At 40.7% G+C, this 12,886-nt stretch overlaps 1 protein-coding gene across 9 annotated transcripts in view; it reads left to right on the top strand.

The window, feature by feature from the left end:
* Positions 1 to 12,886, top strand: part of csnk1a1 (casein kinase 1, alpha 1) — a 55,833-nt gene that overhangs the window by 30,215 nt on the left and 12,732 nt on the right. For 5 of the 9 annotated variants that reach the window (XM_034599064.1, XM_034599062.1, XM_034599066.1 and 2 more), the window contains exon 5: positions 11,363 to 11,446. The exons of the other annotated variants lie outside the window; for them this stretch is intronic. In XM_034599064.1, the coding sequence (XP_034454955.1) occupies positions 11,363 to 11,446 (84 nt within the window). The remainder of the gene's footprint in view (positions 1 to 11,362; positions 11,447 to 12,886) is intronic. 9 annotated transcript variants of the gene reach the window in all.

The raw sequence follows: 12,886 nt of genomic DNA, 5'->3' as shown, positions 1-12,886 counted from the left end.
TATTAAAACAAAGTAAAACTAGGAATTAGATATTTGAATTTAAAACAAACAATTATATATAATCAATCACAAAAAGTTAACAGTCCTGTAACATATTTAGAATGTCTTAATTATCTATGGAATTAAAGCAACAGAGGCACACTTATTAGACAAAAAATTCACTGTCTGATTACTCAAAATCACACTTGTAACACAAATCATGGAAAGCATTAGGGTTTTGTCTACAGATAGAAACAGGGGTGAAGTCATGCTATCTTCATCGTCTTCTCAGAAGAATTTATTTAATTTACCTTTACCTATGAAACGTCCAATCAGTGTCAGGCTTTGGGTCGGGTATTTCATCAGCCACACTTGTATACTTGGATGTGTGTAATCAGCCTTATTTTAAAAAAGGGATAAACATTGAAGAATGCATCAAACTCAGCATATTTTAACAGATCTAATCATAGGTAATTTGTGATTATCTTTGCTCATTTGGAACCTCAGAGGTGCATGGTTTTAGTCAAGTCTGTTTTGTTTGTTCTATCCCCTCTTAACCATGTCAGTGTGATTGTCATTCTGCTTAGCAGTTCATTTAGCTCTTTGTATTCTTTTTGTGTGCCTTTTGAATAGTGTTTCTTGGGTGTGGAACATTTAAAGTGCCAGAACAAGCTCCTCCTCCTGAGACCATTCATTAGAAGGAGGATCATGAACCTCCCCCTGTTTCCCTCTGTCACCTCTTCGTGGGTGTCTTGGGGAAGGGCTGGCAATTATCTTACATGGTTCCATTCTGCTTTACCTCGGACCCTAAGGGCTGTGCTGGTTAACAGCACCTGGAACAGGCCTTTCCACCTATGAGAGGGAGACACATTTCTGAATTTGATTAGTACATAATATCTTACATGAAAGGGATGGATACGTTCATTTGAAGGTTTTGGCAGTATGCTTGATACCTGTAAATGAAAGGAGGTCTGGTTTAGTGAGTTATTTTTATTAACATTCTCAGCACTCCAAAGCAGTCTTTTTTTTTTTTAAAAAAAATTTTATGCAATGTCAAAGGTGGGCTTGCCTGAGGTGTACTTTGAATGGAATAAAGAACAATAGGCAATGTATTTTGCCACTTAAAACTAGTGGTCATCATCGTTTTACTCGGTGTTTCTTTTATTGTGGATTTCATTCTCTCAACCTGATCTGTGCTAATTATAGCTAAAGGCATCCACTTAAGGGCACCTTACGATAATTTTTTCATCCTGTTTCCTAGTTGGAAAGCTTTAACCTTTTTTTAAATATATCTGGTTTACAATTACTAGCAAGTATTTGTAGCTTTAATAGCTTGGCATATTTACAATATCTATTTCCATATTTATAAAGGAACCCTGATCAATGTAACAAATGATTGTTTCACTGTGCTGTATTTTCTCCTAGTTTGCTGAAAAGTAATGCATCTTTCCATTCAAGTGTGAGAAATGTGCGATACCTGGTGCAAACCATTTTGATCTTATGTCATTGATCCCCACCTTTTCCTACCTTTTTTTTGAGGGGCCGTGCGGGACAGTTGAAAGCAGGAACAAAAGGATCGCGGACAGAATGGACAACCTCAACTATTTAATTTACTTAAATTAACATCAAATACATATCTAGAATCAGTGTAAATGGTTGCAACTTTGTTCTTTTGCCAGAATGCAAGTTCTTGTAAGGGCGTGCAATACCGCAGAGGTACCAGAAGGTAACGCTTGTGCTTCCAATACTTTTTATTCAGTTATTACAGCATAGCAATATTTTTTTTTTTTTTTTTAATGTCAGGCGGTATACTTACTGACCCGTCCATGTACAGAATCAAATCAGTGTTGGGCATTGGTGTCTCAATAACCACAACAGTCATGTTCATCTTTTTCATCTATCATAGGAAGAAGAGTTTCTGGGTTTAGATGAGGTTAGTGCTTTAATTTTAGGTGGGGGCTTGAGAAGGATCACCTAAAATCCAGAGCACCAAGTTGGTGTGTATGTGCTGAGTGGCAGAAATTTTCAAGATATGCAAAACTGAATGGGGAACATGAACCACATATTTATGATTCAATACAACGGGTGAATTTTGTTCCCCCCTTTTTCATCATTTTGATTTCCATTTATTTATTTAAAATAATTTTTCTTTTAATCCTGAGAGCAACAGCAGCTACAGCCCATTGACAACCGATCGTGCCAAGAACAGGAGACAAGCATGACGAGTAGTATGCAACAGGACAGTAATGAGTCTTGTGTTTCTGCACCAGGATGTTTCTGTGGCATAACTGTTCTCCTCAGAAACCTACAGGCAGGGGGTGCTGAAGAGTGCCCTTTTGAGGTCATTAAGAACTTTGTCCATCTCCTCTGTCCATTGTTATGTGGTCGGCGCAGTGTGGCAGTGCCGACGATGGAGTCCATGGCAGCTTACACGTAGATGTCAGTGTCTAGAATAGTAGAACAATATGCCTTTCCCGAGAACGAGAATGGTGGAGGCATATTGTTCAAGACTTGTACTCTCTCAGGCAACAAAAGGCGCTGTCCCAAATATGGAACCTCTGGCGAGCAGATCTGTAGCTTAGCCAGGCCTGCTCTGTGACCACATTCAGGAAGTCTCTGCAACAGCAAAATAGAGTAAAAGGGACAAGTGTCTTTCGACAGGGAGACTATCAACCGGTCATCAGCATACGGCAGGAGTGTGCTGCCACCAGGCAAGCGCAGGTCATCAGGTCACGTTTTACCACTGTTGCATACACCACCAGACATTCCCTGAAGAAGTTCAAGTACGGGCTGTCTGGGTGTAGTGGAATTAAGATAAATCTGTGCTCAAATTGACAACTGTATAATACTTTGAATCCAGCAGCAATGAAGCCAAAATCGAATTGGTATCTGAATAATGGATATCATTACTAACTTGCAAATCTTAAACAAATCTCAACTCATCAGTTAGGTTTGGTTTTCTGCATCCATGCAGTGACTGAACCTCTGACCTGCGCTCACTTTACACTTTAACAATAAACACCATCACTGATCACAAGTTATTAGGACACGTACAGGACTGACGTTTACTTGGTGTTTGTTTGATTCCCTCTAGAGTTAATGAGACACAGGCATAAACCTGCTACACAACAAGAGACGTGATGTGCACTGACAGGACATCAGGGTTAAAGTGACGGGAACGATCTGGATTCATGATCCAACATCATTAATAACTATTTTAGAATATAGGACTAGATGGTGAATATCCCATGTGATTATCAGTTTGTGTGTGAAGAGGGACAGAGACGAGCGGACACACACCTGCAGACAGATGTTCCTCCAGCAGATTAAGACGTAATGCAGAGTTTTAACTTTGTTGTTGCAGAATAATAGATGCCCCCGTTTATCCTGGAACATAAATATGACTTCAGCAGGTTATATAAAGATCAGTTCTAAGTGTGAGTGATTAGAAAACATCAGAGGAGCAGTCTTTTGTTGACAAGCGTATGTGTAATGCGCCTCAATGCAGTGTTGCTGATTTAAGATAAGAGTAATTCTAACCTTATTGATCCACACCGGCGAAATTCAGTTGTTACAACGGCAGGCATGTCAGAATGAGGTAGACAACAGAATAAAGCAATAGAATTAAATACATTGCTATGTATGTATGTATGTGTGTGTATAGATATAGATAGATATATCTATCTATCCCTATGAGACAAATTGTGATTTAGGAATATGGGCTATACAAATGTATTTTGATTGATTGATACACCTTTCACTGTAGTGGTTTGTATGAAATGTTATAAGTAAAGTGCACTGGATGATTGTACGAGCAAGTGAAATCTTTTTTGTGCATAAGGAGAACATTGTACATACTTAGTTTCTGGTTATTAGATTTCTATCACGATATTGACTGATACAGAAAAAAAGTGTTGTGATAAGATTTTTTTCTATATCACCCAGCCCTACATTTAGTCTGACGTGAATTGGCAAGGTGCACCATTGTGGACCAACAAAATGTGTTCATATCTATTTGTATCCAAACACGCATTAGCTAATTGTATTTATATGTAGAATGGAATTATCCTGTGCAGGAGACAGGTCTCATTGCAAACATCAATGCCACTCAAGCTGGCAATGTTTGTATTGGGGTGATGGATAAAATGGTAAACAAAACCTTAAAGGCGAAAGCAATGATTTTTATTAAGTTCAAAGAGAGATAAGGTCAAATTTGTAATCTCCAATTTAATATAGTGTTGATACTCAATTTTCTGAAGGTTATGTAAGATAAATGTGGATTTAGTATATTTTTTGTAAAAAGCAAAGTGTAGTATTAGTAAATACAGTTTGTGGCAGGAACATTGCCTTTTTCTTTTTTGTTCCATCTCATTGACAACATTCCTCTAGTTTCATTCTGAAAAGTCAGCTTTAAAAAACGAAAAAGGCTCAGTTAAAAAATTTCATTAAATAACGTCTCCTCTCATCCCTGACATGTTAACCTCTGATGGGGTCTCATTTATAAAACAGTGTGTGGGATTCATATTAAAAGTCTACGTGCGCACAAAAGCCAGAAATGGCGTACGCCAAAGAAAATTCTGATTTATAAAACCATGTGCACACACACCTGAACGCAATGTTCACTTTATAAATCACAGTCCACCTGGAAAAATTCGTACTTGGATCTGCCTCATACTACGCCCTCTACAAGCTCACATTCAACCATAAATGGTCAATGCAAAGCACGTCATAAATATTAAATTATCCTGCTGACCAATGGGTTTCCACCGTGAATCATGACAAAGTCACGGCATCAAGCGATGAGAAGAGGAGGCAAAACTTTCTGACACTGACATGAGGTGTTTGTCGGTCGATCTGTGTGATACTGAACTCAGGTCAGCACAAAGATCACAGAACTATAGAATCTATCAGCTGATCATTCATCATCATAGGACAAAAACTCTTTGTGATCGCTGAACCCTCGTTTCCTCCTCGTCCTTCCGTTCGCGTGCATCCATCACGCACAAGTGTTTATTTATAGCAATTGGACTGATTACCTCACATTAGTGGATCCTATTCTCCACTCTGGGATATTTGGAAAGTGAATAGTTTTTCTTTATTTTTAGTGAGTGATATCCTGTGCGCTCTGTGCGCCTGTAACTCCACTGTTTAATGGAATCTGAACATAATTTGCTGTAAGATGTTTTATATATATTTTGCAATTAAAAGGTTCGTGTGGAACAGTTTTGTAGCTCGAGCACAACTAAAGCTGTTGGTTTTTATGTCAGTGATGAAATGGATCAATAATCTGGCTTCAGTTCACAACCTCACGTCTGCATCGCCACCTTCCCGTCTCCAAAAAATTCGTACACATGGGTCAGAGTTTGCGTGGAAATTAGGGATGGGCATTCGATTAAAATGTCTTAATCGATCATCGGGAGAATTGACGATCGATTTTCGATTAATATTTTTATATTAAAATTCACTATTTATAGGCTATATTAAAATGCAGTGAAAATAGAAAAAACACCGTGTTTCCTCATTGAGATCTTTATTACAAGATGAACAACTCTTGTGGCAGTTAAACGGGATCCGTTCAATGGTTACACTTGAAAATATGCGCTGCTGTACTCTTAAGCAGCGGAGCCGACAGCTAGAAGCCAGTGCTCATAAACACAACTGACCCAAAATATAATAATAATAATATAAAAAACAATCATGTTAAACAATAACTTAACCAAAAATATATAATACTTCGGTCTGACAGGTTTTGCCAAATGTAACTCAAAACTATCAAAAAAGGCACCGAGTCGAGAAATAGGGTGAGAGAGAGATTAGCCTACCTAACAATGAATTAGGCTAATTAACTTCAGCACCAGCCTACTGATTTTTGTTGAGAAAGATGAGCATGTTAACATGCTCTGGTGTCAGACGCGAACGCAGCCTGGTGACCGTCAGTCCAGCCGCCGAAAACACCCGCTCTGAGGGGACTGACGTCGCCGTGATACACAGGTCCCTCCGTGCTAACTTGGCAAGCCTGGGGAACCTTATTCCATTCACTTTCCACCAGTCTGTAGGAGTGCAATGCAGGGTTGGGGAGCTTCCCTCAGAAAGTAGCAGTCCAGCAGTCGGTGGTTAGAGCAAAGCTTTCAGCTGTGCTCAATTATTTGGAGCGCTTCCGTTCTTCGTAGTGCGTTTCTACCAGTCTGGTGATGGTATGTCGTGACGGAATGTGATATGCCGGTTCCAATAAGTTTATCAGTTGTCGAAAACCTTCGCCCTCAACAATACTTAAGGGTAGCATATCCATCTCGATGAACTTGCAGATCCGTTGGGTAATTAGAAGAGCGTAGAGAGACTGTCCCTCTGCTTTCCTTTGGATCTGAACTCGATTATCTAACTTTTTTGCAATATAGTGTTTTGATACAATGAAACGTAACTATCTGAGTGCTAAAGAAGTTGAGAACATTGTCTTTACAGTACTAACATTTTCATTATTTGATTTTCATTCTACTATGTTTATTTTATAGCTCTAGTGCCGTTAAGATGAAGATAATTTTTCACTCAACGAATAAACTTACACTCCGGCCCAACCTCATTTCACCCCTTGGCCATATTCCTACCCCTTGTTTTCAAGGGTTATCTAGCCCCTTGAAACGGAGTCACAAGGGTTAGTGCTTCAAATCTTCCCCTACGAATTGAGACAGCCCTTCAAGAAGCCTTTACATCATCAGTAGTCGTTGCGAAATTACATTATGTGAAAATTATCATGGATTATCATGCAAAAAAAGGATCGCTAATGGCAGCGCGCTCGCGAATTTCTTTTTTTTTTTTTAAGGCTGTTGTGAAAAAAGTGACCATGATACATTGAAATGATATTACAATCATTATTGTAATTTTTAAATCCTTATTAATGGAGAAAAGACTACATTTGTGGTTCTCTCTCCTAGCTTGCCGGTGATTCGCAAGGCATTCTGGGTACCCCTCCGTTTGAAGTGAGGGTCTGAAAAATCGCCATTTGGAGGGGTATAGAGCCCCACGCCTAAGCCCTACCCCTCCGTCCCAACAGGTATTGGGACATCCTACCCCCACACTATTTAGCACATTAATCTTGTAGGCATTTGTAAAAATCATTGCTCATGTTATGTTTTCTTTTTAAACTTTTAGATCAGCATTTATCCGGAACATTTTATCACTGGTATTTGCTGTTCTGGGAGCATACGGCTTCATCTGCTCTAGCTTCTTTAATCTCCTCTGATTTTAATCAGTCATAACTGTTTTTTTACTTTCTGGGGCAAATGACCCAGCAACTGGCCATTCACTGTTAGTCCACTTACGTGAGCGCAGTTAAAGACACAGCATTCTGTAAGTCTATCTTTTTATCTGCCTATTACTCAAGCTGGCATTCTGGAGCAAAACATTGCTACGACCCTGGCACCTTGTTTTGCCTGTTTATCACTGGTGGACTGATTTACTTGACACTTTTGCTTTGCTTTCCGATTTGCCTTATTTATTTTTTTAAACATTGTTTACAGTTTCGTTTTAACCTCGGCTGTGGACTGATTATTTCCCTTGTTGGCATATTTACGTCAATTGAAAAAAAAAAAACATTCATTAAACTCTGCTGCAGCATCAGAGCTTCCACAGTTACATTTTGCTTTTCTAAATCAGTGGTGGCAAACTTTGAAAGTATTTTGAACCAAAACTCTGAAAGTATTTTGCATGTGTACACATTCTTAAAACTATCGGCTCCTCGACTCCGGGATCAGAAATCCGAACGCAGCCTCCACTTTTCCCAAAGGACACAGAGTAGGTAATCCCCATTCCTGATTCAAACGAAATAGGCCTCTTCGCACTACTTCAAAAATGTCTTTTCTATAGTTTAAACCTCAGGTATGTGTCGAGTGCAGCCCGAAGCCGACCCGGAAAACCTCCCCTCCTTTTGGGGGCTCTGGGGTTTAATTAACTCACCAGTCTTTTTCTAATTTTTCCCAGCGGACACAGGCTCCACGCCAAACTGCAGATTACACCAACGTTGGGGTGTAACTAGGTGGGGGCTATTGCCTATGTCGGACAGTTAAAATGTTGATTTCCCCCCCCCCCCGAAATTACGCCACAAGATCAACACTGATCATCACATAATGATCGATACTTTTCCTAGTGAGTTAAATCTTGCTTCAGAGCAGTGCGCACATTCATCAGCCACTCTCCCTCTCTCACTCAAACACACACACTGTGATTTAGACGCATGCTAACTCAAACTGTGTAAAAACTAAAGAATTTGTAAACTTAGTCAATGTATGGAGCTCGGTTCGGCTTGATGTGGTTGGCACAGTGTGCAGCGTGAATGATGGAGACAGAGGAGAACTTAAAGGGGACATAGCATGCAAATTCCACTTTGTTAGTGCTTCTACAGGTTAATGTGGGTATCTGGCATGTCTACCAACCCAAAAACTCTGGGGAAAAAAACACTCGCGCGTTTTGTTATGGTTCTTCTAAGTCAGAAACGTCATGCTTGAGCGACTCGATTGAGCTTCCTGGGTTTTGTGTCGTAACAAGGCACTGGAAGTCTCCCTACATGGTCTTGGCCCACCCCCCACCTCATCCCCCCCGTCCCCCCACACTCGTTACGCCGGGTTTACACCGGAGGCTGCGAGGCAGCGCAGCGCCGTTCCCAAGCGGGCAGCCGCCTGGCTGTTCACACGGGACGAGCATTTCTCCGCTGGTCAGCCCGCGATTCACTCACATGTGGCATTTGTCTGGATCGTTGGGACTGGGAGGCTGCAGCAGTTGCTCGGGAGCGACCGCTCGCTCTCCCATGCGTGAGCTGGAATTTGTGTCAGCGCCACACAGCCAGCAGTGTGGAAGACTTCCGCCGTGTTCAGCACTACTGTAACACCGGCACAAAGACACCGAGCCCCCCCACTCGTTACGCCGGGGTACACCGGACGCGGAAGCGCCGCTGCGAGTTCAGCGCAGCGCCGTTCTCCAGCACGCAGCCGCCTGGCTGTTCACACGGGACGTGCATTTCTCCGCTGGTCAGCCCCATAGACTGTATATATAAGGTCAGCCCGCGATTCTGCTTTCTCCGCTTGTTGTTGTCCCCGTTGAATGTCGGGGTTCGGGGGTAAATGATGGTCTTCATAGCCCCCCCCACCCCTCTCTTTCTCTCTCTGTCTGTCTGCTTGTGTGCTTGTAGTGGATGGGCAGAGGGGGACATTTAATTATGTGATTGGGAAAATTAAAACTCCAGGACAACAGAAGGGGAATACAAAGTATGGGATGCATATTTGATAATTTATATCATATAAAATATGTAATTTATATCGTTTAAAATCATGGGGGGAGAGGGGGAGGGGGGAGCTGGCTCACTAGCATTTAAAGGAACAGGCACTCAAAACAGGTCACTCTGTGGAGGGCTGTTTTATACAGGGTAAAAAGGGTGCTGTTTGAAATTATCCTTGTGGTATTTTGACCAAAGTATGTTACAGACATTTCATTAAGACCCCAAGGAACCAGATCAACTTGTGGTAAAATGGGCATTCTATGTCCCCTTTAATTACTGACAGCTGCTAAAATCTGTAAAACAAATAACTTTTCACAGTCCAGACATGTATGAAAATACCCCAAATGAACACTTTAAGTGGACTTAATGGAGCTGTGCATGGCTCCCTGGGTGTCTGCCCCGGATTTGGTGGCGCTGTGGCCGGGCTGTGCGCCCGTTTCAGTGTCTGCATAGACCATTTGCTGTATGTCTGTTAGTAGTGAAACCTAAGCAGAAAGACCTTAACACCATATAATTATTAGTTTATTTATCTAGTCATATCGTCATCGCAATTTTAAACGTTATCGCTAGAGGTGTGCATCTTCACTAGCCTCACGATTCAATTCGTTTACAATTCAGCAGTCAATGTTTCGATTCACAACGATGCATTTCAATGTATCACATCCAATTACTGCACGGCTGCTTTTTTGTTTATAAATGCAATCAATCAAACATGAACTAATAAAGTATTAGGCTGTTAGTGTTGTTGCAAGTGTGCAATTTTTTGCAATTAAAAAATCAGACGACAACCATAAGTAAATGACGGTGGTCAGTGCTCTCCACACAGATTTGACATTCATTCAGTTTAGACTTGGGTGCTGCACCTAAGGCTTAAAAGGACAAACTCTAATCTGCAGGAAAACCTCTTCTGTCTGCAGGTGTGTGGGGGTGCATGAGTGAGAGTGTCTGCTCGTCTCACACACGTACTGATAATCACATGTATTTAGTTATTAATCGATGTGTCTGCTCATGATTCCTGATTCTTCCGGTCACTTTAACCCTGATGTCCAGGTTGTGCGTGTCACGTTATGTCTTGTGTTGTGTAGCAGCTTTAAACATGTTTCATAAACTCTAGAGCAAATCAAACACGTGTCCTAACAACTTGTGATCAGTGATGGTGTTATTGGTAAAGTGTAAAATGAGCGCAGGTCAGCGGGCGCGTGAGGAGGAAGCAGACATATCGTCATTGCAATTTTCAACAACGTTATCGCATGTTTTCCTAATATCGTGCAGCCCTAATAGATTTCCACAATTCAGTTTAATTATAACAGTCTTTAATTCCAGTTCCAGATATGTACAATGTTCGTGATATCTACAACACCATTCTGACTAGCTCAAACTTAATTTAAGGTATCTGGAATTGAGGTGAATTTCAGATATATTGAACTTGAATTATGACTAGTCTAAATTAAATTGTAGATATCTGAAACTGGAATTGTCATTAAGTTGCAACTGCTGGAAAGGATACAAATTTAACGTTTTATCAGATTAATAATTGATTAAACGATATGAAAATAGTTCTAGCAGCTCTCGTCAGTTTTAGTATTGTAGCATTGGCCACAATTTAATTTACGTTAAGCTTTTACTTCTAATCAGCTTCTTAAGCCATCCTAGTTATTAAATATTTCACGTGCCGTCTTTGTTTTGCTTTTGGAGACATGACATGGGCTCGTTACCATCCCCTTGTTCCCATGGTCTTTTCTGAGCAATGGTGTTGCCTTTTTGCACTGGCCTTTAGTGTCTTAATCAGACATAATATTGTAGTTTCCACATCTGCAGAAGCGCTTCAGTTTTTGTACATAGTTGTCCTGACAGAAAGAAATCAGTCATGTGGTTTCTTCTAGATTGATGGCCAGAATTATCAAATCTGTACCACAAGATTTTGCCTGTGCACGTCCAGTCTTGGATGCACAGAAGGAGGTGCCTATCTTAGCTCAACAGGACACTTTCAGCTGTATTTGTAAGGGAGCAAATCATGTAGGTGCAACCAGAAGTGCCTGCTGTACTCATGCTAACTGTGACTAAAGGTGGATAGAGGCTGTGTGATTTTGACCCCTGCCCCTCTACTGTCTGCCCTAGTGTTTAGACTCGTCAGTGGGGAAGAGGAAAAGAAGCTTGGCTGTTAGCTCTTCTCAGGACCCATCTTTCTCAGGATTAAACCAGGTGTGACCTTTTACCACAACACCAGCTGCCTCACATCAGCAGTTGTCTCTTTGCAATCATACCCAACTACACTGGTTTAAAGTTAATCAGATAACCAGCACCCAACTTGCACTCATAATACCCAGAGTATGCATTCCTCCACCTAGATTGAACTTCAATATAGTGGGAGAGGAAAGGAAACTTTGCCGAAGGAGTAGCTATTGTTCTTATTTATTGTAAAAAGGCGCCCCAGTCCCTCTAACCAAATTACTTGTTCTCATGTTTGAAAAGCCAGTTCCTGTCTCATAAAGTGATGTTTGCAATGAGTAGTAAAAGCATTTATGGTAAATGGCCTGTATTAATAGTACAATAAAATAATTAATTATTCATATATATTGTCCTTGTCCTATTAGATAGCAGTGTAACTGAGACTTGTGCCACACAGAACTGATATTTAATTAGAAATCAAAGGGATGAATCACAAAGCATTGCATTGAAAACCTCCAATAGTGTGGATGTTTATTCACAAATGTACACACAAAGACAAGTCTAGCTACTGTGAAACTGCTCCAATAATATTCAGAGGAATCTGTCGCTTTCCCATGTAACACAAAGAACATTTGATGTAGTTTTTCTAATCTACTGCCAAGTCACCAAAACACCATTTTAGTTGCAACAGTCAGAATAGCCTGTTTATTTCTTAAGCTGCTTTCAGACATGCATTGAACTCCGGAGATCCTCCACACCTTCTCCAGAGAAGGTGCATGTGTGAACCCAAATGTCCAAGCGACAGCCTCCAGGTTATCTGCAGACTTTTTCTGCCTGGTCCCCTAGTTTAATGTCCGCAGAAAGTCAGGAGAATCCGATGTGAGAACACAGCAGGGATACCCCGCTGGATTCATAGTGAGTTAATGGGTTAAATTACGCTTCTAGCACATGACCTTTTTGTCAAGAAAATCATTTGATCTCCACAGCAGAATTAATACGTTACTTCCAGCCTCTGTCTGCTGCACCCGGCAATACTGTAATGTAATTTGATTAATTCTAAATTACATTACATTAAATACTTCCTTGGCAGATGGAACAATTGATTGGTCAGTTTACTGACATATTTCAGGTGTACTGAATATTAGGCTTAACATAAAATCTTGGAAACTCAACCTGTAACATCAAACGTAGTTTCTCTGACTTTACCTAAAAATCAAGACATAATGTCTTATGGTCACATTTGCTCAGAGCACGTCTTACTGTTTATTGACATGGGATGTGGTACCTGTACTGATGTTTGGGGAGAGGGAACTCTCTAACTTGTGTTCTACTTCTGGTTGTGCTCCCTTGAGTTGAAAATCACTTGTCTAGAAGCTGGATGTACAGCGTTCTGTTTCAGTGTAGGGTGTTGCGTTAGTGTTATTCTTGTTGTTTAAGACAATGGTAGCTCTGACGTCGCGGTTTGTATGGACA

The sequence above is a fragment of the Hippoglossus hippoglossus genome, chromosome 10 (assembly GCF_009819705.1).
Source record: "Hippoglossus hippoglossus isolate fHipHip1 chromosome 10, fHipHip1.pri, whole genome shotgun sequence".
Classification (NCBI taxonomy): Eukaryota; Metazoa; Chordata; class Actinopteri; order Pleuronectiformes; family Pleuronectidae; genus Hippoglossus; species Hippoglossus hippoglossus.
Note: the sequence above shows the minus strand (reverse complement) of the source record. Positions and strands in the feature narration are given on the sequence as shown.